Consider the following 26717-nt stretch of genomic DNA (forward strand, 5'->3'; position numbering starts at 1 on the left):
GTTTATCATTCATTAATGCCACTTTTTTGCCTGGTCCTATTCATGTTTGGTGCAGTCTGAGCAGCTTGTGAATCCTGAAAGTGTTCCTCGAGTAGTCGTTCTGGAAGGATATATCTGTACCTCTAAGTTTACGAGCGCTGTTTGGGATTTGTTGCATTTCGTTATAGTCCTTCAACAATATTTTTACTGGCCCCTGCTCTCCTGACTTTCCCAGCCTGATAAATCTCCCAACAAATGTGCACGCAACGCCCAGTTTTTTTTGAGAAGATATGGTTACAAAATGAAATGGACGCATATTGTGCTGGCATGGTTTATTTAATACGTGTGGTTTCTGCATGTTTTCTCTTGCCTGTTCCTAATATCGCAGATCAGAGTCAAAATGGAGGTGAGGTTACAGTGGGATAAATGTCAATAACTATGGCGGCTGGACAAGTTCGCCAAGCCTACAGTGTGCCGTCAATGAGAGTGGCTTATGGCGCTGAGCGCAAGAAGTCACATGTGGAAACCTCCGGTGACTTCGAGAGCGGCACCCGTCACGTACGAGCTGGCGGACGGCACGCAGAGGAACTTGATGGCCTCGGCGATCTCCTTGGGCTGCGCGGCACGCTTGAGCGGTATCAGCGTCGACCCCAGCGCCTTCTCCTCGGGAGTCGCAAACGCCGTCATGGGTGTCTCAGTGTAGCCGGGCAGCACGGCGTTGCAGCGAATGCCCCGGTGCGCGCTCTCCTGAGCGGCCGCCTTGGTCAGGGCCACGACGCCCGCCTTCGAAGCTGCGTACGCTCCGCAGGAGAACCACGGCGTCTTGGCCTCGATGCTGGCCACGTTCACGATCGCAGCGCCGCCGCCGTTGGTCAAAGTTTCGGTAGTGCGGAGCATCTCGCGGATTGCAGCTCGGGTCACCAGGAAAGTGCCCTGAAAAGGAGCGGTAAGATAAATGTAATCTTTTCCTGGTTAGCCAAAGTGAAATGTTTCTTGCGAGGATTTCGGTGTTCCCGTATGCTCGCATTGTTTTCTGTGTGAATCGCATGTGAACTGTGTGGAACATACGCAATCATACTAACTAAGCGCACAGAGCATTCGCAATTTTAGTGAAATTCACGCCATGCTGCGGTGGGGCTGCGAACTAGACTAAGAAGCATCGGCGCGCCCGGAAACATTCGTTAGCTTCGTGGCGCGTGTTTCGTCGGCCAATTCAGAAGTTGTTGTCATAGTTTCCCTCTACAAAAAAAAATTGAGGGGACACTGGAGCTCCGCCTTAAGGATATGACGCGATAGCATTAATGAGTTAATGGCCACATATGCGGAATTTGTTATTCTCAACTTTCGATTCATAGGTCCCTAGGAGCGCTCACACCACTCCTTCTGCCATGATGCAGTGGTTAAGGGATGCGCCAGTGCCCAGCGATGGCACACGCTAGCACCGGTGGGGCTTGCGCGACTCAAATTGCTCTTCCTGAGTCACCTCTCGCGATCAATAATTAGTTTAACAGCCACGGTGGTCAGTCTGCTCACAATCCGTTGGGAATGTTGTGATGGCGTCACAAGCTCAAAGGTCACGGGACCTAGATGGCCCACCTAGGTTGCTTCTCTGGCGGGTAGCCACCGTGGCCACTCCAAGCAATCCTATTTTTCGCTAACAACGCCGACGCCGGAATTTCTGGGTAACGCGGACTTTAAGGCTATCGCCCTAAAATACCTTAGAAGCGCTATTAGAAATAACTTTCGAGGCTACTTAAATAGAAAAACTGCTAAATTTCTTTGCGTGTTTTCTTTCCTTGCACACAATACAGTGACAGCATAGCAGCAAGAAATCTCGCTGTGGTGGTGAAACGCTTTCAAAGCAATGACAGCGTAGTTCTTGTCAGGCACTGAACGTATATTTTCAAAAAGAAAAGGTTAGCCCGAACTAGCACGTCTTATGAAAAATAAGAGCCGCTATTTCTTAACAAACGTCGCTGAGCACACATCGCTAAAGGAAAAATTGCAAGAGCGAAGAGTTTTATGCGTGGCTGTCTCTGTAATGTCTGAACTTGTGACGGCATGCGCGTATGGTTATATGGTGCTTTATTATCCACAAAGTAGGTGAATTGATGATTTCTTTCGAATTCCTTTTCATTCTGATTGTCTTTACACTTTCTTAGTGCCCCGCGCCCTCGATGTCACTGAAATTAGGCAGTCGGACGCCTGTATGATAAGCATCGACTATAATCGAGCGAAATGAATTGCACCATAGCAGCCTTACATTCATTACATGCCTTCCATCCGCTGCTTACAAACTGAGAACATAAGGCTTGGTTAGCTACTCCGAGAAAACTCGCTTTTTCCCGGTATTAGTGCTTAGAAACGTATTTTATTATTAAAAGTTGCATGTGGTGAATAAAATTTTTGAAATTCAAGAGAGCATAGGTTGCTGAATAAAAACCCAATTCACAATTACTGGCAAAATTTTCTAGCACCGTTTCGGCGTGAGCAGCTTAGCAATAGTTGGATCTTACTTGCCTGTGTAAAATTGCTTCTAGAGTTCCGCCATTTCCCCGTTGCACAAACGTCTTCGTCGTTGATGTTTTTGTTTTTATATGATCTAGAAAACGCGCCTCGGCAGTCAAGCGCTCCGCTTTCACGGCGGCCGTTTTCAAACCACACACAGCGATTTCTTCCTTGTCTTTCGTTTATACCTGCACACCCTCGATAAACGAAAGACTGGCCCACGCAAATTTGACACCATCCACAAAGGAGTGCGGGTTTATCAAGAAATTTTAAAAGAAACGCGACTTTATACTTGGCCGCTCACACAAGGCGTCCTACGTAACGCCGCCTTATTGGATTACTTTAGGCGCCTTCTCTAGGTCGTGAAAATCGCCAATACGATGGGCAAGTCCTAAATTACGCGGAATCCGCATGACGCCATTCGCATCATACGGAAAACGTTTTGAAACTATAGTGAAGTGGCATGGAAACCATACTAACAACTTGTAGAAAGCGCATGGAATGCGACGTATTTTCTCCACTACACGGACTCTGTATACCCACAATTTCATATTCCCAGCTGAAACAGAACGTTTAAGTCAGAGCATAATCCCTGTTTTCCATCAATGGTGGAGATATGCGTTGAGAGCTTAGTGGTTTATTTAGATGTAATGGGACCGACAGGCGCAGCGCAGCGAAGAAGCGGACGAGTTCAAGCGGGACAACGAAGAAGCAGACGAAGTGCAGCTGGGTTTTTCGAACGACGCCTGTGAGTGTGCCCGTCGTGTCGCCGGTCAACCAAGATCAACCGACCTGTGCTTCAAATAAACGCCTTGACACTTGGTGGAGGTGCCTCGGTTCCCGTCCCGGTCCTCATCCTGGAACTTCGAAGTGGAACGCTCCTCGTCTCCGCCACCATGCCGGAAGGTCCGAGTGAACCATCGCAGCCCATCCCTGCCACAATACTCTGTCACGGGGTGCAGCGCCAGCGTGACCCGTCTCCATTTAGTGGCACCGATGACCAAGACGTCGACGATTGGCTGGTCTCCTATGAGCGCATCAGCACTTACAATCGGTGGGACGATTCCGTGAAACTTAGCAACGTCCTCTTCTACCTAATGGACGTTGCCAACCTATGGTTTCGCAACCATGAGGCCGATCTTCCCACCTGGTCGTCCTTTAAAACGAGCTTCGCCGACGTTTTCGGCCGCCCCGCCGTCCGGAAGCTTCGCGCCGAGCAACGTCTTCGTGCTCGATCTCAGCTCCCTTCCGAGACGTTCACAAGCTACATCGAGGACATCGTTGACCTGTGCAAGCGTGTCAACCCCTCCATGTCCGAAGGGGATAAAGTCAACCACATACTTAAAGGCATAGCCGATGACGCTTTCCAGATGCTGCTGGCGAAGAACCCCACCTCCGTCGCTACCGTCATCCAGCTGTGCCAAAGCTTCGACGAACTCCGCAAGCAACGTGCATCTACGCGGCAGTCCGGCGCGCCTGCGGGGGGTCTTGCTGGCTTGGCCCTTGGTTACTCGTCTGCTGAGCAGTCCCTGTTCATGCAGCAGGTTAGACTTCATCCGCGAAGAGATCGCTCGCCTCTCAGCGCATCCACCCCATCGCAGCCTGCACGGTCCGCGTTTCTATAAACGACGTCGCCTATACCATCGAGTTTGTTGTGCTGACCGCCTGCTCTCACGATGTCCTCCTCGGCTGCGATTTCCTCTCGACCCACCGTGCAGTGATTGATTGTGCCCGTGCGGAACTTGAGCTTTCTCCCCTGTGTGATGTTTCGTTGTGTGACCTACCTGTGCGCTCCGCTAAGCTTCTTGTAGCTGCCGACACCGACATACCTCCCTCCTCTTCAGCCCTCGTTCCGCTCCGCCCCGACTCTTTCCTCAGCGGCCCTGTTATTTTCACACCTACCGCAGCAGCCACTCGCCATCAGCGCCTCCTCATTCCATTCGCCGTTGTCTCGATTTCCGATGGCCACTGCGCCATCTATGTCACCAACCCATTTTCTTGCCCGTCGTTTGTTCTTCGCGGCGAATGCCTCGGCTCTATTGAAGAACTGGACCCTGCTCTTGCTTCCGAGTTCTCCGATACCCGTGCCTGCACCCCAGTTACTGCCTTAGCCTGTTGTGCGACAGCGCCCGATCCGATTTCCATCGACGTCTTTCGTCGTAACATCGCTCCCGACCTTCCGTCCGCTTACCGTGACCAAATCTTGGAACTTCTCTGCCGCTTCCGCAACTCTTTCGACCTTTCCCAGCCCTCCTTGGGGCGCGCATTGGCCGTCTCTCACACAATTGACACTGGTACCCACGCTCCCTTGCGTCAGCGACCGTACCGAGTCTCGCCGAGCGAGCGCCGCGTCATCCGTGACAATGTTGACGACATGCTTCGGCGCGGCATAATACAGCCTTCTCACAGCCCTTGGGCCTCTCCTGTTGTCTTGGTGACGAAAAAAGATGGCTCCATCAGGTTCTGTGTGGACTACCGCCGTCTCAACAAGATCACACGCAAGGATGTTTATCCTCTACCCCGAATCGACGACGCACTGGATTGCTTGCAGGGCGCGGAGTATTTTTCATCCCTCGACTTACGCTCCGGCTACTGGCAGGTCCCGATGGCAGCGAACGACAGGCCGAAAACCGCTTTCGTCACCCCAGACGGCTTGTATGAGTTCAATGTGATGCCATTCGGCCTCTGCAATGCTCCAGCCACATTCGAAAGGATGATGGACACTATTCTCAGTGGCCTCAAATGGGAAACTTGTCTGTGTTAACTAGATGACATTGTCGTTTTTTCCAAAGATTTTCCTTCCCATCTGCACCGCCTTCAGCGCATCCTCACTAGCCTTACAGACGCCGGCCTCCAACTAAACTTGAAAAAATGTTACTTCGGTGCAACGCAGCTCACAATATTAGGCCATGTCATCTCCAAAGACGGCGTTCTTCCTGACCCTGCCAAACTTCGCGCCGTCGCTGACTTCCCCAAACCAACCACCTTAAAAGAACTTCGCAGTTTTATAGGCCTATGCTCATATTTTCGCCGCTTCATCCGAAATTTCGCCAGTATCATCGCCCCTTTAACGCAGCTTCTTGCCGGCAGCCCGAACCTTTCGTCTTGGTCCCCCGCCTGCGATACCGCGTTCAGCACTTTACGCCGCCTGCTGGTCTCTCCCCCCATCCTTCGCCATTTTGATCCCGCCTGTCCGGCAGAAGTTCACACTGACGCGAGCGGTGTGGGCTTGGGCGCAGTTCTTGCCCAGCGAAAGCCTGGGTATCCGGAATACGTCGTCGCTTACGCCAGCCGCGCCCTCACCAAGGCGGAATCAAACTATTCTGTCACAGAAAAAGAATGTCTCGCCATCATTTGGGCAATTGCCAAGTTCCGCCCTTACATTTACGGCCGGCCCTTCTATGTCGTCACAGACCACCACGCCCTATGCTGGCTATCCTCCCTCAAAGATCCTTCTGGCCGACTCGCCCGCTGGGCTTTACGTCTCCAGGAGTTTGATATACACGTCATTTATCGCTCCGGCCGCAAGCACTCGGACGCCGACGCCCTTTCTCGTTCACCACTCCCATGCGAGTCAACCTCTGCCCTCGTCTGTGCCTACGAATTCTCTTCGTTCAACATCCCTGATATGCTCTCCGAACAACTGAAGGATCCTTGGATCACCTCGCTGCTAAACTTCCTGAACACTCCCTCGCCGCATCATTCGACCCGGACCCTTCGCCGCCAAGCCCACCACTTCGCCGTTCGTGATGGCCTTTTATACCGCCGTAATTACCTCCCCGACGGCCGGAAGTGGCTGTTGGTCATCCCTCGACACCTCCGTGCTAAAATCTGTGCCTCTTTTCACGCCGCTCCACAATGCGGCCACGCCGGTGTACTGAAAACATATGCTCGCCTTCGTCAGCGATTCTACTGGCGAGGTATGTACCGCTACATACGTCAGGACATTCGGTCATGCACCGCCTGCCAACGTCGCAAGAAACCTCCCCACCCCGCCGCCGCTCCTTTGCAGCCGTTACCTTGCCCTGGCCGTCCCTTTGACCGCGTCGGCATTGATCTTTATGGCCCGCTTCCAACTACTTCGGCTAATAATCGGTGGATCATCGTTGCCGTTGACCATTTCACCCGTTACGTCGAAACGTCGGCTCTCAAATCTGCTACCGCAAACGATGTCGCTCACTTCATTCTACACAGTCTTGTTCTTCGTCACGGCGCCCCGAAAGAACTTCTAAGTGACCGCGGCCGTGTTTTTCTCTCGGACGCCGTCGAGGCCCTGCTCAAGCAATGCCAAATCGTTCATCGCTACACCAGCGCGCATCACCCCAAGACCAACGGCATGACTGAGCGGTTCAACCGCACTCTGAGTGACATGCTCGCCATGTACGTTGACACCGCCCACTCCAACTGGGATCAAGTGCTCCCGTTCGTCACGTAGGCGTATAACACAGCTACTCAGACAACAACGGGGTTTTCTCCTTTCTTCCTCTTATATGGCCGGGAGCCTACATCCACCATGGACACCATCCTTCCTTATCACCCTGACCCTTCCGAGACCACCTTACTCTCCGAAGCTCACCTGTATGCCGAAGAATGCCGGCAACTTGCCCGCTCTTTCACCACACAGCAACAATGGGATCAGAAGCACCGTCGGGATTCCCCGGACCCTCCAGCGTCATACCCATCCGGCGCCCTCGTTTGGCTCTGGGTGCCTTCCTCCACTCCCGGCCTCGCCACGAAACTACTGTCTCGCTTTCACGGACCTTACCGGGTTGTCCACCAAACTTCTCCGGTGACTTATATCGTTGAGCCGCTCGTTCCCTCTTCGGACCACCGTCGCCGGGGCCGCGAAACTGTGCACGTTGAGCGCCTCAAGCCTTACTATGACCCGCCCATCCTCTCCTCTCCGTAAGTCGCCAGGATGGCTCCTTTTTCGGAGGGAGAGTAATTGTAATGGGACCGACAGGCGCAGCGCAGCGAAGAAGCGGACGAGTTCAAGCGGGACAACGAAGAAGCAGACGAAGTGCAGCTGGGTTTTTCGAACGACGCCTGTGAGTGTGCCCGTCGTGTCGCCGGTCAACCAAGATCAACTGACCTGTGCTTCAAATAAACGCCTTGACATAGAAATTAACGCTGCCAGACACAAACATCTGGAGCCCCTTCTGACCACGACACCATTCCTTACCACCCTTGGCACCCGAGATGTCAGGTACCATTGCTAAAACAAGGAATTTCCGCATGTGCCAGGAATGGTGAATCTTTACGCACTGGGTGCCGCCATGCAATCAGTATTAACCAGAAATAAAAGTGCATAAACAGAGCTTAACAGCAGAACGCGTCGAGCTCGTTCTTCTGGTGATGCGAATCGGTTTCCCAGCCACCCAAAACCAGGCGCCGTACGAAATGCTGGTAATATTGCCTAGTAAACAAGGGACAACGCGTTAACGCCAGAAAGAAAAACAGGACGCGGTTATTTATCGCTCCACTTTGCAGACCCTTCACAACCATGCCCGTGTCGTCATGTCAAATTCGTCCAATGTAGCGTAGCGCCACGTGTTGTTTCACTCATCAAATTCCGCTGACAGCAGCACCAGCGCCTCTCGCAGTGGAGCCCTTGGAGACACGGTCATGCTTAACCGGGCTTGTACCTTGATTATTCACGAGCTCCAAGTATCGTGTTTTATTATCAGAGAACATTATGTATGCAAGAAAATTTAGTCATTTGAAGAAGGTTCGTTCAATAAATCACTCTAAAATCTTAATGGCCGAAAACTAGACTCTCAGAAATGGAGTTGTTGCAGGATACGTTCACGTGTTTATCACCATGGAATCGCTCTCACCATACCGTGTTTAGCGGCAAGTGTAGTGCAAGACATTTCACCTTCAGGTTAACGCTGATAACGTCATCGAAGAGCTCATCAGTGGATTCCGCGATGGGCGCCATCCGGAGGACGCCAGCGCAGTTAACGACGACGGTCAGCGGCGGGAGGGAGGAGTCGTGAAGGCTGTCGAATAGTTCCTCCACAGACTGCGCATCGCCGACGTCCACGAACAAGGCGCGGTGAGCACCGTCGCCTGCGTGAACGAATCGCCAACTGGCTCTCACGGAATACGTTTACGGAAAGAGGAGTAAAATGAAGCGATTGCACTGTTTTGACATCTATCAGAAGCCCTTTTTGTAGCCAGTTTTATGCACTTCGAGGCCTGTCTAAACGACGGCGAAAATGTCACCCTCGCTGAACGCAAAGAACCCCAGGGCAACCGGCCAAAATGTCAACATTGTCTTATGGTTCTTGGGGGTTTAACGTCATAAAGCGACTCAGGCTATGAGGGCGCTCGACTACTGATCCGGAGTTCCCGGGTTCGTACCCGACCGTGGCGGCTGCGTTTTTATGGAGGAAAAACGTTAAGGCGCCCGTGTGCTGTGCGATGTCAGTGCACGTTAAAGATCCCCAGGTGGTCGAAATTATTCCGGAGCCCTCCACTACAGCACCTCCTCTTCCTTTCTTCTTTCAATTCCTCCTTTATCCCTTCCCTTACGGCGCAGCTCGGGTGTCCAACGATATATGAGACAGATACTGGGCCATTTCCTTTCCCCAAAAACCAATCATTATTATTATCAGGCTATGAGGGACGCCGTATTGGAGGTCGCCGAAAATTTCGACCATATGGGGTTCTTTAACGTGCACTGACATCGCACAGTGCACGTGCCTCGAGAATTTGGTCCTTATCGAAATTCGACCGCCGCGACCGGGAGCGAACCCGTGTATTTCGGCTCAGTAGCCGAGCGCCATAACCACGAAGCCACCGCGGCGGCTTGATGACAATATTGTGAAGACTGAATTCTAATGTTATCCACTACGGCCTTAGAAGAAATTGACCGAATCATAATTGGTTAAGCAACTGAATGAAAATGTTGTGTATATCGAGCTAGGATCATATGTTCGTTATAAAAACTAAAAAAAAAAACAAATGCTAGGCGAAAGGCCTCTAAAAGAGCGAAAACAATGAACACCTAAGCTTCCGACACATCTATTCAGTCCCCACCCACAAAGCTTAATTAGTGCCCAAAGGCTTTTAAGCGGTTCATCGGTTTAAAAGCTACTTAACTAAAATCACAAGTTTCTGCTTAAAAACTCTTGGTGAGACCTCATTGAGTATGGCTTCAGTAGCGCATGCCTAAATTCCAACGCTTTCTTTTCATAACTAATTTTGGCACAAGTTCTTTTGGTTCTAACTTCCTTTGTGCAGTGCATAAAATCACTCTTGAATAGATATTTTTTATATAGTTATAATTCTATCACGCGGCGCTCACCGACACCGTGATCTTGATCTCCTTTTCTTATTGCTTTTTGTTGCAGCTTCACTAAAAATAAAACATTCTGGCTGTTTGTTTGGAAAGTATTTTAAGCTGTTGTAAGTCTTTAGCATTCATTGCCCATCAAAAAGCTCCACCCATACGATAAACTATCGTATTGGTTTAAACGCACAAACGTGCACGTTTCTGGTCCCACGTAAGGATGCACAGCTTTGGTCGAGAGCCTTCAGGCCATATGGCTCGCTTTTTAGCCTTGTATGGAACGTGATGGCACCCCTGAAGGTTTATATCTTTATAGCGCGCTGATTCCGACCGTAGATTTACACCTTTTGTGTCCTTCCTTACCTCCTTTTTCTCCGGGTGCTAGCTGCGCAGCTTTTTATTCCAATTTCTGCCTTTCCGGCATGTCAGACAGGGATTAAACTCCATAGATAGATAAAGAGGAGGAGGGAAAGGCAGGGATGTTAATCAGAAAGGGGTTCCGGTTGGCTACCCTGCACTGAGGGAGAGGGATTAGGGGCTAAAAGGAGGAAGAGAGAAGGGGAAAGAGGCATAACACACACACACACACACACACGCACAACGCTGTCACAATTTGTCACAAACTCCATATTTTGGAAGCTACACAGGACATAATGCTCGAATCATGTACAAGCACAAAAAGAAGTTTAAAAAAGTATGTCCGACTCAAAACTGCTCTGTGGCTGGGCAGCTTTTCGTTCCGAAGACGCAGCCACCACCGACGTCTCTCAAATTCGACAGCGGTTAACTTGGTGTAATCCAGTAGAGACCACAAACTTAAGGGATTTCCCACACAAGCGCTACATTCATCAGCTACGCCTTCCCATCCAGCAGGAGTCATTCAATGCTGGGACTTTTGAACTCACGTGCGCAGGCTAACGCGAGATGTGAAGCCATGGCCGTTGAATATCTGTAACTCTTGGTCAGCAGCTCAAAGTGAAGTAACTGCTTATGTGGAACGGAAAATTGCTTTTGTGAAAGGTACCTGCGGTCTCAAATATTTCTGGAACAAAAGTTAAAGCACAATATGATGTGTACGATCGACGCTGGGAGAATGTGTTTTTGACCTTCTGACTGAACGGTTTAAATTTTTTGCTCGTTACTTCACGGCATCAGGATTGCACGCCGCAGCTAGACCCTATAAGCTACACCAATAGTTTACAACTCTAACGTTGGCGGTTTCAAGAGATTGCCTAAATACATGGCTCCTAACATTAATTTCTAAAAAAAAGTCAAGCACCTATCTTAGCTTCCAGTTTTCCCACTAATACTTCGAAGAAAGCTGTTGTCTGGCTACTCACCTGGCAGCGATTCTGCCACCTTTCGCGCTGCCTCAAGTTGCTTGTCAGCGACGACCAAGGTGGCTCCCTCGGAGGCCAGGGTGCGACACGTCGCCTCCCCGATGCCACTCGCACCGCCCGTCACCACAGCCAGCTTCCCTCTGAGAGAAGACATTGCGCCCGAGGTCTTGGTCCTTGACTCACGTCGCACTCGTGGTGTCACACCAACTCCTGGAGGATCGGTTCAATAGAATCGGCAGGGAAGAGATTGGGATTCGAAGCCTGCAATAAAGACGAAGCGTAAAAGCGCCAAGGTCGAAGCAGATATCAATTACATTGGCAGGTGAACATGGACACAGCCGAAACTGAGGCGGGTCGGCGTTTAGCTGAAGACCAGCCTCGAGATGCTGCTTATAGGCGAGAGGCTAGAACTTTAAAATATGCTCCGGGCGGAACAGATGACGAACGCGCTGTGGACGCCACCCTAACAAAGTGCAGCTGGAAACTTACCCGAGCTACCAGATTGATAACTTGAGCAGAAGCCAATGTTGCTGATGGAGCAAGCGATTGATTGCATGGCGATGCTCATTACTATTATCATAAACACATAATCCCATGTTGAGGCTCATTGCCATCATAGTCAAAGCATAATCACATGGTGATGGTCATGATGCAGCGATGGCGTAGAGGTAGAACATCCGCCTCGCGTGCAAGAGGACCGGGGTTCAAATCCTGGTGCCGCGCAATTCTCCACCGGGTTTAAAAAAAAAAAAATCCGCGTGTCGATGGAATTGCATAACCAGGCCTGGAGTGCGGCCTTATCTCGGTGACCAGAACCGACAACGCACTCTCTCACCAGAGCAGGATTTGGCCACCCTGGTGTAGTACTTGGCCACAACCTTCTATGATCAAACCAATTAACCCTCGGCCCTCAGTCCCCAGCGGCTGCAGAGCAACTGACCACGGCGGCGGTCAGACCTGTGACGCAGCGGAGGGTGCTAAGAATCTCTGGCTCCGGACAGGCCGTCATTGGAATCTGAACCTGGCAACGTTTAACGCTAGAACTTTAGCTAGTGAGGCTAGCCTAGCAGTGCTGCTCGAGGAACTAGCGGGAATTAAATGGGATGTGATAGGGCCTAGCGAAGTTAGGAGGACAGGTGAGGCGTATACAGTACTAAAGGACGGACACTTACTGTGCTATCGCGGGTTAGAAGGTAGACGAGAACTAGGTGTGGGTTTCCTCATTAATAAGGATATAGCTGGCAACGTAGAGGAGCTCTACAGTATTAACGAGAGGGTAGCAGCTATAGTAATTAGGCTGAATAAGAGGTACAAGCTGAAAGTGGTGCAGGCATACGCACCCACATCCAGCCATGATGACCAGACCGTTGAAAGCTTCTATGAGGACGTAGAATCAGCAATGAATAGAGCAAAATCGCAGTACACTGTACTGATGGGCGACTTCAATGCGAAGGTGGGCAAGAAGCAGGCTGACGACCACGCGGTAGGTGACTATGGGATAGGCTCTAGAAATAGCAGGGGAGAGTTATTAGTCGAATTCGCGGATAGAAATAATTTACGGGTCATGAATACCTTCTTCCGCAAACGAGAAAACAGGAAGTGGACCTGGAAGAGCCCCAATGGTGAGATTAAAAATGAAATAGACTTCATACTATGCGCTAAACCTGGCATCATTCAGGATGTGGCCGTCCTCGGAAGGGTGCGTTGCAGCGACCATAGAATGGTAAGGTCTAGAATTAGCCTAGACTTGAAGAGGGAACGGAAAAAGCTAGCGAAGAAGAAGACCATTAACGAGTTAGCCGTAAGAGGGAAAGCACAGGAGTTTAGGATAGCGCTGCAAAACAGATACTCGGCTTTAACTGAGGAAGATGATCTTGATGTTCATTCAATGCACGATAACCTGACATCAATAATTACGGAGTGCGCAGTAGAAGTAGGCGGTAGGACAGTTCGAAAAGATACCGGGAAGCTATCTCAGGTGACGAAAGATCTGATTAAGAAGCGCCAAAACATGAAGGCATCTAACACTACCGATAGAATAGAACTAACGGAGCTATCAAAGTTAATAAATAAGCGCAAGGTAGCCGACATAAGGAAGTTTAATATGGAGAGAATCGAGCATGCTCTAAAGAACGGAGGTAGCCTAAAAACAGTGAAGAGGAAACTAGGCATAGGTAAAAACCAGATGTATGCATTAAGAGACAAGCAGGGCAATGTCATTAGCAATATGGATAAGATAGTTAACGTAGCCGAAGAGTTCTACACAGACCTGTACAGTAGCCAATGTAATCAGAACGCTAATGAGAAAGACAGCAGTGCACAGCAATGCGTCATCCCGCCAGTAACGAAAGATGAAGTAAAGGAAGCCTTAGAAGCAATGAAAAGGGGAAAAGCAGCTGGGGAGGATCAGGTAACAGCAGATCTGTTGAAGGATGGAGGGGACATCGTGCTAGAAAAACTAGCCACCCTGTATACGCAATGCCTTATGACCTCGACTGTACCAGAAGCTTGGAAGAATGCAAACATTATCTTAATTCATAAGAAGGGAGACGCCAAGGACTTGAAAAATTACAGGCCGATCAGCTTACTATCCGTTGCCTACAAAGTATTTACTAAGGTAATCGCTAATAGAGTCAGGGCAACGTTAGACTTTAATCAACCAAATGATCAGGCAGGTTTTCGTAAAGGATATTCTACAATAGATCATATTCACACCATCAATCAGGTGATAGAGAAATGCGCAGAATATAACCAACCTCTATATATAGCTTTCGTTGATTACGAGAAAGCATTCGACTCAGTGGAAACCTCAGCAGTCATACAGGCATTGCGTAATCAGGGGGTAGAAGAGCCTTATGTCAAAATACTGGAAGATATATATAGCAACTGCACAGCTACTATAGTCCTCCATAAAGTCAGCAATAAAATTCCAATAAGGAAGGGCGTCAGGCAAGGAGACACGATCTCGCCAATGCTGTTCACCGCATGTTTGCAGGAGGTATTTCGAGGCCTGAATTGGGAACAGTTGGGAATAAGAATAAATGGAGAATACCTAAATAATCTGAGATTTGCTGGTGACATTGCCTTGCTGAGTCACTCAGGAGGTGAACTGCAAATCATGATCAACGAGTTAGACAGGCAGAGCAGATCGATGGGTCTAAAAATTAACATGCAGAAAACCAAGGTAATATTCAACACCCTAGCAAGGGAACAACAGTTCACAATTGGCAGCGAAAGCCTAGAAATTATGCCGGAATACGTCTACTTAGGGCAGGTAGTGACAGCTGATCCGGATCATGAGAGGGAGATAACTAGAAGGATAAGAATGGGGTGGAGCGCATATGGCAAATTCTCGCAGATCATGAGTGGCAGTTTACCAATTTCCCTCAAGAGGAAAGTGTACAACAGCATAATCTTACCGGTACTCACCTACGGGGCAGAAACGTGGAGGCTAACGAAAAGAGTTCAGCTTAAGTTAAGGACAACGCAGCGAGCCATGGAAAGAAAAATGATAGGTGTAACGTTAAGAGATCGGAAGCGGGCAGAGTGGGTGAGGGAACAAACACGGGTTAATGACATCCTAGTCGAAATCAAGAGAAAGAAATGGGCTTGGGCAGGGCATGTAATGCGAAGGCAGGATAACCGCTGGTCTTTAAGGGTAACGGAGTGGGTTCCAAGAGAAAGTAAGCGTAGCAGGGGGCGGCAGAAGGTTAGATGGGCGGATGAGATTAAGAAGTTTGCAGGCAAAGGGTGAATGCAGCTGGCAAAGGATAGGGTTAATTGGAGAGACATGGGAGAGGCCTTTGCCCTGCAGTGGGTGTAGTAGGGCTGATGATGATGATGATGATGATGATGATGATGATGGTCATGAGTCATTACCATCAGAATAAAAAAAATTATCGTCAGACCCATCACTGTCCCATTATCGTCACCCAGTAGCGTCATTAACTTCAATCGCCGATCATATGAGGTATGCTCACGTCAGTGTTCTTCACCATTTTCTTTATCCTGCAGGCCGAACTTGATAAAACTGCTGCTTTTCTTACCTGTGCTCTCCGCGTTTGATACTCCTGCACTTCAGATTCTTCCTTTACGCCCGCTTGGATGGCATCCCAACCTCTGCTAGGCAGCACTAGATATCAGGGAACCCTTAGCGTTGTCTCCATATGTGCCTCGCATTTAACACAAATATTCTAGTTACTCGTGCGCCACCTAGGCAAATAATACTCCCCAACATGTGGCGTTCAAAAGGTGCTACGTAATGGCGTCGCCGCACTGCTACATAGTAGGTCACCAAGTCTAGAGCCCACATGAACCCGGCTCAGCTATATCACGTGAACAGGTCATAAAATTTTCCAAAGCACCTATTTCATGTCCCAACTAGATCTGTGTCATTAGCCAGCAGGCAAACAGGAGAGTTTCAGGAAGCTACGTGCTGCGCCAAAGCAGATGGCAGAGCTGTGTCTATCGGGCAAACGGTGTGGTAATGGGGACACATGCTGTATATTTCTGTTTTTCGACAAGTGGGTGATTTCGTTACTTGTTTATATAAAGAGAGCTCCCCTGCTGTAAAGGCTGCTGCCGATTCTGCTATGAAAACATAAGTCAAGGGCCTCATTCGCCTATCGTTGTAATGACGGTGCCTCACTCCTCGTCCCGAGGGTTTCCATTTGCAGTTCATCAGAGGCTATCCTATTTTTTGATGACTTTCTGTGTAATGAAAATCCGCATTGCCTAAATAATTTCCTGCTGACGGTAATGCGCCACTTGTGCTAATGCTATTGATGCGCCCTATTTTTGTGCAGGGCCCTGCCATATGTGATACGCGCCCATCGTTGTCGTTAGAACGCAAAGAGTGCTGACGCCACCGCTTGAGCAGAAAGCGCGTACTGGTATACCAGTTACGCCGATAGCGGATAATTATTCAGTAAAGTTGGGAAGACCATTTTGGTGTACTCAGCTATGCAGAACAAAAGAAAGAGAGGCTAATGTTTAGCGTATAAAGTGGTGTACCAAATATCTTTAAAAACTGTGTTGTGTCACTGTATTGTGCTAACAAGTAGCGCTGTAGATAGAAAAGATGCGCGGAAAACGTTTGATATGCTGCAGGTGTCGGTCATTTTTCGAATAAAATTTAGATTAAAATTATGCATACAGAGTTTTCGATAATGTCGATGCCTTAGAAAATTTTTAGACTTTAAATGCACGTGGCCTTAAGCAGTATGAGCCGAACAATGTCTAAAGCTAAATAGTTGTCTATTGCCTCTTCGACAAGAGATTAATTTCCGCATAAAGTAAAATGTTGCACGCATTCTAAAGGCGGGTAGCGATAATTTTACAGAACATGGCAAAACACACGCAAACTGCAAATTGTTTTCAGAATTGATTCAACGCAGAAAGTTCTTCAGATATATGAGGTTGTCTGAAACGCGTGGTACATTTGAGATTTAAGACTTCCGCTCAGAAGTAGTGACGTGAGAAACAGCGGAGTTATTGAGTGGAGTAAACAAAATATACCACGTGCTAGAACCAAATGTTTTGTCTGGCTAGTTTGCGCTTATTGACATTTAGATACAGGACGAAAAAAGGTTCCTCACTCTTTTCCCGAATAATATAACCAACATCTCCATCACGCCAGTGTTTGCCGCATAAAAACTGAATATCTCTATTTGGCATCTAAATGCCCAAAATAAACAATTTATCTCCAAACGTACTAGCGAGGACTTTACTGGTTTTTGCCCTTTGCAGAACCGTGTTTATCAAGGCGAATATAAGAAAATTGCACAAAATAAGAATTATGGCTCACATAGTAGCCGTATTTCGGTACCTGTTATTCAACAGAGTCAAAAAAGGGGGACATTAATTGCGTGTTTTAGCAACTTATTCTGACAACATTGTTATCAAAGATTTTGGATGCATGAAGAGAACGTACTGTATATAATGCACCTGAATATGTAAAGTAAGATTGACTATACAGTTAGGCCTGTTGTAAAGATGCGTATGCAATTCCAATGGTCGCAATTTTAACACTCTCTAAAATGCAGAATACACCGCGCTAAGTTCGCTCTAAAAAAAGAACATGGGCTGAGCAAAGAACTGAGCAAAAAGATGTCGTCTTTCAATGATTCCCCATCCACCGCAAATTAAAAGGGCTGTAGCGAAAATATCGAATGACCCGCTCTTAAACAGTATCTTGAAAATCAGAAATTGGATGGTTTTGAAGATGTGGTTTCATCATTTGTGGAACTACCAGCGGGAATGGCTTGGGAAAAAAAACCCTTCCACTGAGTAACAAAAACAAAAAAAAAACAAGTTGTGCCCTACATTCACCTTTTGTGGAGCGCTTTAAAGGCAGCAGGGTAGTTCAAATTACAAAAAGTTGCGTGCTCCTCACAACGCTTACAACGCTGGAGGCAGCACAAAATAAGTGAATTGGCTGTTTTACTTTGGCAACTATTCGCTGCGCATACATTATCGGAGCAGTGAACTTGCTTGTTCGATCCAGCTTCATTAAGGAATGAAACTGCGTGCGCCCTACATGTGCGGGCAAAAGGAGTTAAGGATAATTATCGTTACTCACACGGTACGCATAAGGTACGAGAACCTGTAGCCTGTATCTCTCGCAAAGATTATTCCGCCTCTGAGTCAGGTATACCTTTGAATACCTGCTTGCGTAAATTTGAAAAAAGTCTGCTAATTGTTACACACTCAGGACGCCATTCCTGATGTATTACTGGGTGAAAGCTTAATGCTCTCCGGGAGTCTCGTTCACATATTCGTACAGCTAATTTGAAGCAGTTACCTTTCAAGTACAAACAGTTTCACATAAGTGACCAATGTTACGATTTCAGCGAAGTCAGTTACTGTAAATTCCCGAAAATCTTCACAACTAACCCTGAAGAATCAATAGAAGCACTTTGCAGAATTGCACTACCCTCACGGCGTGAATGCTTACACTATTGATAAGTGGAGCGTTGAAGTGATTTTAGACTGCTGAGTTATTTACCAGCAGGCCATTGCTCTTGGTTCAAGAAGGGCAAGCCTTCACCTTGCGCCATAAACTTCCTTTCGAATGAAGCTTATCTGTGGTGTCCAGCTTTCTTCTTGATTCTTTCATCGTTTCACTAGATATGTAAGCTCTAACGGGACTGCCATCACACAATTACTGGTAAGGTGGATAGCTGCACTTCGCAAAATGCACACAAGAATGAACCGTGAGAATCGTAAGGAAGCATACACCTATTTTTTTAAAACTTGCTACCAATTACACGCGCGGTAATCGCTTGCGTCACGTCAAGCATCATTCCTGGCCACCGACTGAGATTCGGTTCAAGTTTGCTGTTTTCGCTGTTTCAAAATGGTTCCACTCGGTATTTTCAAATATAGTTTGTTGTACAGGAGAGAGGATTAGAGCCGTGGGGATGTGAATACCAACAGAAAATTTCTGAAAAACGAAAGAGTTGTCCTTCATGTTAGTACATCGATAATAAATCCGCACACAAATCATTAATAAATATAGGTGCCGTAGATAACCGTTGTACTGAGATCGCTTAACTAATAAATAATAAAGGATATCTGAGATGAAGGCAGCAGTAACATAGCAGCCTTACACAAAGATATCATACAATGTAACACATCGAAACAAATAAAATCATATCTTCAAACAGATATTGAAGAAGTAGTATCAGCATTCTAAGGATAAGCCATATCTGAATAAAGCAGGGAGAAGGAAACACATCAGACAACCTTCAAAATGAACTTGACGATATCAAGAATATTGATTCGTCTTCTCAACTTTATTCGCATCAAGTGCCCCTAAGAAGTAAGTAAGGAAGCATAGTGCGACCACATAAGCGTTGCATGAGAAGACGGAATAAAATTACCTTGGAGTGTCAGAATGAGACCCTTTATTGCACTATGCACGCACTGAGCGGAAGCGTGAGTGCACGAATCAAGCTCATGCCATCCCACTTCAAAACGGCACTGGTCTGATTCCTTTTTTCTGCGAACCATTTTTTTGTCTGCTGTACAGTGACCTACCTCATTTTACGGTTTTAGCTATTCTTTCGGCTGCCAGCAATATGAAGGTACGTACCAGCTGGCCAGTCATGCAATACAGGTTTTGAAATCTTGTTATCGTACTTTCTTCTAACTCAGTCTGTTCTATCCACGAACCGCGACACGTGGCTCGACACGCGGCGCATTAGGCGAGGTGCAACACGTGCCTTTATATCCGCTGCTAGCAACGCGCAACTGCTAAAGGTATCTGGCCTTGTTCGACCTCTATGCTACCCCAAACGATTGTCGCGCAGCGCGGTGGCACCTGAACGCCCAAAGAGACCATCGAAATTGTCATAATTGATGTTTTATTCTGCTCCAAAAAGTCTGCTTTCGGGCAGACGGTGTAGGAACGAAGGAGTGATGTACGGAAGCGCGAATGAGGTGGCAGCCGGATGGAGCGCCGCCTTTCTGATTGTTTGGGGATTGTGTTTGAACTTCGTTCCTTTACATTCCCGAAATTGATAAAAACATTGATGTCTCGGAGCGTTGTAAGTAAATGAAGCAGTAGAAGAGCATGGAAGTTAATAAGGATACGATAGGGGCGACGAATGCAATTCCACTTTTAGCTATCATGAAGGCGACGGCCAATATTAGAATTGTCGATAAGGAGAACCAGGAAAAAATTGGCAGTGGCTTAGCTTGGCTATGCCAGGATATACGTAGCGAGAGGTACATCTTCATGGCTCAGCTTGTTGTCGTCACTGTATGTTTAGCAATGAGAGGCATATAGGCTCCATCTCGGCGGCTATGTGCCATCTTTCATAGGCTCCATCTCGGCGGCTATGCGCCGTCTAATACACTCGGCAGTCTGGCATCTCTGGCAAGCCGTCTGGCAAGTCTGGCAAGCCGTTCTTCTCTCTGTTCGGGCGTCTCCGCTGCTCTCTTCGCCTTCTTACGCTCATTTTCTCTTTGTTGAGTGGTCAATTGCCACGTGACAACGTCAAGATAGAAAGAGTTAATCTTCTCTTTTCTACACCGCCGTTTAGCAGGGGCTCGTCTCTCCTTGTCTGCATCCATGAGAAACGTTGTGATACAGCCGTCCACTAAATCTCCGACTTTTATACGCAATGCTGCGCATGCGACGCGCGGTTCTTGTGATACAGCTGTGTGCGGCGAGGCGACGACGAAGCGCGCGGCGCATCTGTGGGGTCTAACTGGTTACCATGGTATTGTCGCATGCGCACAACTGCTCATCCGCGTGATGTCGCGCGTAGCTCGGACGGTGGAGCGGGCGCGCGGCCGGCGACAGCGAAGAGCACGCAGCACCTGCTGCTCCTCTCCGGTTGCCATGGTAACTGCGCATGAGCAAAACTGGTCTCTCCCGGCCACCGCAAAACGCTCGACTGGTAGCCTAGTGTAACTCTCGCTACAAAAACAAATAGACACGTAGACACACCCTGAGCAAAAATGTCAAGAGAATAGTAAATTGTAAATTGGTTGTTTGGGAAATGAAATGGCACAATAACTGTCTCACACATCTTGGTGGACACCCGAACCGCGCCGTAAGCGAAGGCATTTAGGAGTGATACAGGATGGTGCCGTAGCGGAGGTCTCCGGAATAATTTCGACAACCTAGGGATCATTAATGGCAGTGACATCGCACAGCATACGGGCGGCTTAGAGTTTCGCCTCCATCGAAACGCAGCTGCCGTGGTCGGGTTCGAACCCGGGAACCCCGGATCAGTTGCCGAGCGCCCTAAGCACTGAGCCACCGCGGCAAGGGCGACAGAATTTAGGCAAAACAGGAAATGGAGTGAGAAGAGGACGGCGAGAGGGGAGGGCAATTGATGATGCGAAAGCCAATGCTGCGAAAGCCAAAGCAATTACAAGAAAACATGGGGTAGCACCCCTTGTTGCGTTAGTAGCCCCTCCCCGTCTCTAAGATGCGTCCGGGGATGGAGGACGCCGTTTAAGGGCGCCGCTGTGGGCTACCCTGGCAAGGCAAAATCTCTTCCAAGCTGCCACGGCAGGTATGCAATGGGCAGCTATGATTCCTAGCGCGCAGTGTCGGCGCTGGGCGAATGAAATGCAATTTCGAATGATCTTTTTATTTTAAATTTTCTAAGTGGAATAACTTTCGTTTGCATGCTCCGACAACAATGATTCCTTCAACATAGGTAACTGGATCGCATGAGACGTCTCTTTAAACAGAATAATCGGTAGTTTAAAAATGTCGTTGTGTCATTTTAAAAACTGGTTAACTCTATGTGGTGCCGCTAACCATTTCTGAGGAGCAAATTAATTTCTTCCTAATAAATAATTTACGCAGGCCTAAAGATTGACAATTATCTATTTTTTTCGAGTAAATACATCGACTCTTATTTATTTTACTTATAACTACACTTACAAGTAAGAAGTGTCTTCTTCGTCTCTAAATTTCATTTGGGCCAGTTTAATATTATCGTTTTTTGTATTTCATTCAATTTTATCCTCCTAACCCTTCATCTCAACATGAAGATCAGCGCGATATCAGGGGTACGGCGTCCCTTTAGCCAGCAGAGAAGCATGATAACAATATCATTGCGATAGAAGTGAGGCTTGTGGCCTCGCTTAGTAGCCGGCCATGCAAGCTGCCTCTTGCCTCAGCGGCGCATGCGTGTGACAAATGCCCGCGACGGAAATCTATTTTGCTTCTTATTACCCCCGTGATGTGTACGTCTCCTCATGTAAACAGTTCTTAACCTCTACCGCAGAGTGCTGAGAAAACGCGAAGGATAGAGACGAGTTATCGAACAACGCGTTGTGCGCCTAACGTAACTGTGAAAAACAATATCGGCAATAGCCTCCCGGGAAAAACTGCTCACTGCACTCATTATTATGTCATATAATGCATCAATGCATCAAAACATATCTAATGCATCAAAACAATGCATCAAAACATATGCATAATGCATCAAAACATATCTAAAACAGTTCGGCCGCAGTATGGCGCCACTGGCTTCATTGGTACTGTGGCATTACTCCCCCTCTCTGAAGGGCAACGAATCGGTGCCGCAACAATGAGAAGCAGGAAGGCAAGGGACGGCCAATGTTCCGGTGGCTGGTGCAGACACGCCTGAAGCGCTAGAGGCGTGGTAAGGCTTCATCCGTGCGACGTGCATGACTTCGCGGGTCGGCCGTCTAGAGGAGCGAACTGTTCCCCGGGGGAGAACTTCATAGTTCACCTCACTGACTTGGCGGAGCACCTCGTAGGGGCCAAAATATGGCCCCAAACTTGTTCGCCGGGCTGGTAACGCACATTTCGGTGGCGGAGGTTATAGCGCCGAGCGTCGAGAACTTGCTGGTGCCGGATGCGCTCTCTAGCTATTTGGCGGGCGGCCTCAGCGTAACGAACGAATTGGGCAGCACCCATAACAGAACAGGTAGTGCTAGCTGGAAGCAGCACTGCATCCAGCATGGTTGTGGCTTCGCGACCATGTACTAAACGAAAAGGAGTGAAGCGTGTCGTTTACTGGACTGCAGTATTATAGGCAAATGTGACGTAAGTGAGTATGGCGTCCCAGTTCCGGTGGTCCGCATCGACATACATGGAAATCATGTCGGCGATCGTCTTGTTGAGCCGTTCGGTGAGGCCGTTGGTTTGAGGGTGGTAAGCGGATGTCTTGCGGGGACTGGTGCCACTCAGGCGCATAACCTCCTGCGTAAGGGCCGAGGTGAACGCTGTTCCTCTGTCAGTTAAAACGATGGTGGGTGCACCGTGACGAAGCACAATGTTTTGGATAAAAAAGTTCGCAATTTCGTCAGCGGTACCACGGGGAAGAGGTTTAGTTTCACAGCATCGACTGAGGTAGTCGGTGGCGACCGCAATGTAGCGGTTACACAGTGAGGACACCGGAAATGGGCCGCGTAAGTCCATGCCGACTTGATGGAAGGGGACCTGAGGCGGATCAATAGGCTGGCTTAGTCGGCAGCGTCTTGCGACGCTGGCACTCGCGGCAAGTTCTTACGTAATGCTTCACAACTGCAGCAACCCTGGGCCAGTAGTGCTTTTGCCGTATTCGTGCCAACGTTCGACAAAAACCCAGGTGACCAGAAGATGGGTCATCATGGAACGCCTGCAGGACTTCGTCGCGAAGAGCCGTAGGCACGGCGAGCAGATACACAGCTTCTGTCGAGCTGTAACTTCTCTTATGCAGGATGCCGTCGCGTAAACAGATCGACGACAGTCCGCGTGAGAAGATTCGTGGGGGAGACTGATCGCTTCCTTCGAGATACTCAATGAGGGGCCTTAGCTCACTGTCGTCTCTTTGGTGTTGAATCAGAACGGACGTGGAGATGGCGCCAAGAAAAACTGAATCGTCGTCGGGGTCAGCTCGGGGGTCCTCGATAGGAGCACGAGACAAACAGTCGGCATCACTGTGCTTCCTACCAGACTTACAGACGATGATGACATCGAATTCCTGAAGTCGAAGGCTCCAGCGTGCAAGCAGTCCTGAGGGATCTTTGAGGTTCGCAAGCTAACAGAGCGAGTGTTGGACGCTGACGACCCTGAAAGGGCGGCCATATAAGTACGGGCATCACGCTCCTTTGAAGAGATCCGGTAAGGCGGCTGACATAACGGCCGCTGGTTGGCGTCGACTATAATCCGGTGCTTTGTGAACGGTGTCTGCCTAACCTTAGAGGTCGGGGCGAAGCAGTCACAGAAAGACTGGATAACGCTTTCGAGGCAGTGTTTTTGATTAGACGGGAGGTTGGGGTTCACGTTAGTTTTTATGGGAGTGGTCGGTGCCTCGACTGATGCCGAGGCTTCGGACAAAGCGTGCTGTCTCGCGAAGTCGCCGAGTTCTTCGAAATACGCAATAACTGTTCTGCCGGGCAAACACTGAAGTTTACAGCCAAAATTGGTTACCAAGAGCTCGGCTCGGCCATTGTCCAGCTCAACAATCCCGCGAGCAACACAGACTTGCCGATCAAGGAGCAGCGACATGTTGGTTTCAGTAATGCCACGAGTTCCAGTGATGTTGTTGCAATCTACGGTAACAAACATGCTAGCTCGCGACGGGATTAATACGTGGTCGTCAAAGACGCGTAACTTGGTCCCGCGTGGCTCAGGATCGCCGTCAACAGGGGGTTGAGTGGAAAATGACACGACAAGCTCCTGAAGGTTGATGACAGCACCATACTCCCGAAGGAAATCCAAACCAAGTATCAGGTCTTTGGAGGACTCGGGCAGCACAGCAAAGCAACCAGGGAAAATAGCACTGCGGATCTGGATTTGTGACGTGCAGACGCCAATTGGCGTAACCACATGGCCGCCGGCGGTGCGGATCTGTGGTCAGACCAAGGGGTCAGAACCTTTCTGAGGGCCGTGGCTAACCGACTACTCATTACAGAAAAATCAGCGCCGGTATCCACAAGTGGGGTCCCATCGCGATTATCAGCGATTACTGGGATTTCGGCAGACACCAGTCGGTCGCAGCACGTCGTTGTCGTTGAGGTCGTCGGGTGAGGTCGTCGTCGGTCGGATCGTAGACGCGAATCGTCGGGTGGAGGCTCTTGACTTGGTCCAATAGCGGCGGCCCTACCCCCAAGGGACGCCGTCTTCGGTTTTCCCGATGTGGGGACGTGCCTCTGAACTGGCTAGAAAAAGACGGGCGGCTTGGCGAAGAAAACCGCCTTGGGGATGGCGACCGGGACTGGCGTCACCACGAGGTCGTTGGCTGCATGTTATCGGACAGATACTGCTCGATGTCCCGCGGCCGTTCTCCGTAGCGTGGTCGAGGTGCGTCAGGTGAAAACCCCCTTAAGCCCATTCTGCGGTAGGGGCAGTGGCGGAGGATGTGGCCGGGCTACCCGCAGTGGTAGCAGAGCGGCCTATTGTTTGGCGTACGCCAAACGCGCGCTTTGCTCAAGGTGGACAGGGGCTCCTGCGGTACGACGCGTACAGCTGCAGTTGGGTACCGCGGTGAAGGCACAGGAGTGACGGGGGAAAAGGCTTGTCTCACTGGCCCAGGACGACTTTGTAGTGCTTGACTCTATGTCATCACATAGGGCGCTGGCTGCGGAGCTGGTGGCGACTGAACAGCTCGCCGGACTTCATCTCGGACCACGTCCGGTATGGCAGCAACGCTGGCCTGTGGAGCTTCGAAGCGAAGTTTCTCGAGTTCTTCACGCACCAGGCTCCTCACAAGCTCTCGAAGCTCCTCGGTGGGTAGCGACGAGGGCGTATAGTGGAGAGCAGCTGCTATACTAGCCTGACGGCCGTAGTGCGCGCCCCGTTCTTGCAGAGAACGCTCCATGCTTGTTGCCTCCTTGGCAAAGTCGGCCACCGTTCTTGGCGGGTCACGTACCAGCCCGGCAAACAATTGCTCCTTGACGCCGCGCATCAAGTGGCGTACCTTCTTGTCCTCCGGCATAGCAGGGTCGGCGCGATTGAAGAGCTGCGTCATGTTCTCGATGAACATGGCGACACTCTCGTTCGGCTCCTGCGACCTCGACTGCAAGGCGATTTCAGCCTTCTCCTTTCGTTCGCTGGTGTTGAGCATGGCTAAGACCTCTCGGAGAAAGATCTCCCAGTTAGTGAAGGAAGCTTCGTGGTTCTCATACCACGTCTTGGCCGAGTCCTGTAGTGCGAAGTACACGTTCCGCAATTTGCGCTCGCCGTCCCACTCATTGAAACCCGCCACTCGGTCAAAGCTGGCCAACCAGTCTTCGACGTCCTCAAACCTCTCACCGTGGAATGATGGGGGCGACCGAGGTGTGTGAAGGACGAACGGCGGGGCATTCCCGGAAAGCTGACTTGTCTGGCTAGCCGTAGCGGACGTCATGGCCCTTGCTGATCTTGCGAGTTGACTGAACCCTGGTTGTAGGCCTCGCAGGCGGTGACTCGCCTTGTGGATTGGTGTTGTAGCCACGCGTTGGGAACTGACGTCAAGAGTGTCCTCGAGGTCAGCGTACATGGACCGTTACCCAGCGGCTCCACCAGATATGTCACTGATAAACGGTCGAAGCACTCAAACCAGGTTTAATTAAGCGTGCTGGCGTGAAAGACAGCGAGGAGCTCGATCGAGAAAGAAGATAAAAACCTCTAGCCCTAGAGTGCGCAAGGCACGCAAGTCCTATCTAAAACAGTTCGGCCGCAGTATGGCGCCACTGGATTCATTGGTACTGTGGTAATGTGTATATATATATATATATAATTGGTTTTGGGGGAAAGTAAATGGCGCAGTATCTGTCTCATATATCGTTGGACACCTGAACCGCGCCGTAAGTGAAGGGAGAAAGGAGGGAGTGAAAGGAGAAAGGAAGAAAGAGGTGCCCTAGTGGATGGCTCCGGAAAAATTTCGACCACCTGGGGACCTTTAACGTGCACTGACATCGCACAGCACATTTATTTTTTCAAGCCGTACATGAAGTTTCATAGCGGAGAATCCATGGTTTTCGTCAAAAAAAAATTGGCGGTGCGCACGGAACACGGAACGCACGTGCAGCCTCAGCGGCCTGTCATATGAAACACGGCCGCCTATATTGGGCACGTGACGGCCGGCTGCCACGAGTCGTGGCTTGAATAGCCCGCTGAAACAAAAATCCCG

At 49.3% G+C, this 26717-nt stretch overlaps 1 protein-coding gene across 1 annotated transcript; it reads right to left on the reverse strand.

The window, feature by feature from the left end:
• Nucleotides 1-343: 343 nt before the first annotated feature.
• Nucleotides 344-11368, reverse strand: LOC144123257 ((3R)-3-hydroxyacyl-CoA dehydrogenase-like). The gene is made up of 3 exons (XM_077656117.1): nt 11125-11368; nt 8366-8559; nt 344-912 (listed from the first exon to the last, which is right to left on the reverse strand). The coding sequence occupies exons 1-3, from the start codon at nt 11276-11278 to the stop codon at nt 493-495; spliced, it is 768 nt and encodes a 255-aa protein (XP_077512243.1). The 5' UTR covers nt 11279-11368; the 3' UTR covers nt 344-492.
• Nucleotides 11369-26717: the final 15349 nt, after the last annotated feature.

This window comes from Amblyomma americanum, chromosome 3 (assembly GCF_052857255.1).
Source record: "Amblyomma americanum isolate KBUSLIRL-KWMA chromosome 3, ASM5285725v1, whole genome shotgun sequence".
Lineage (NCBI taxonomy): Eukaryota > Metazoa > Arthropoda > Arachnida > Ixodida > Ixodidae > Amblyomma > Amblyomma americanum.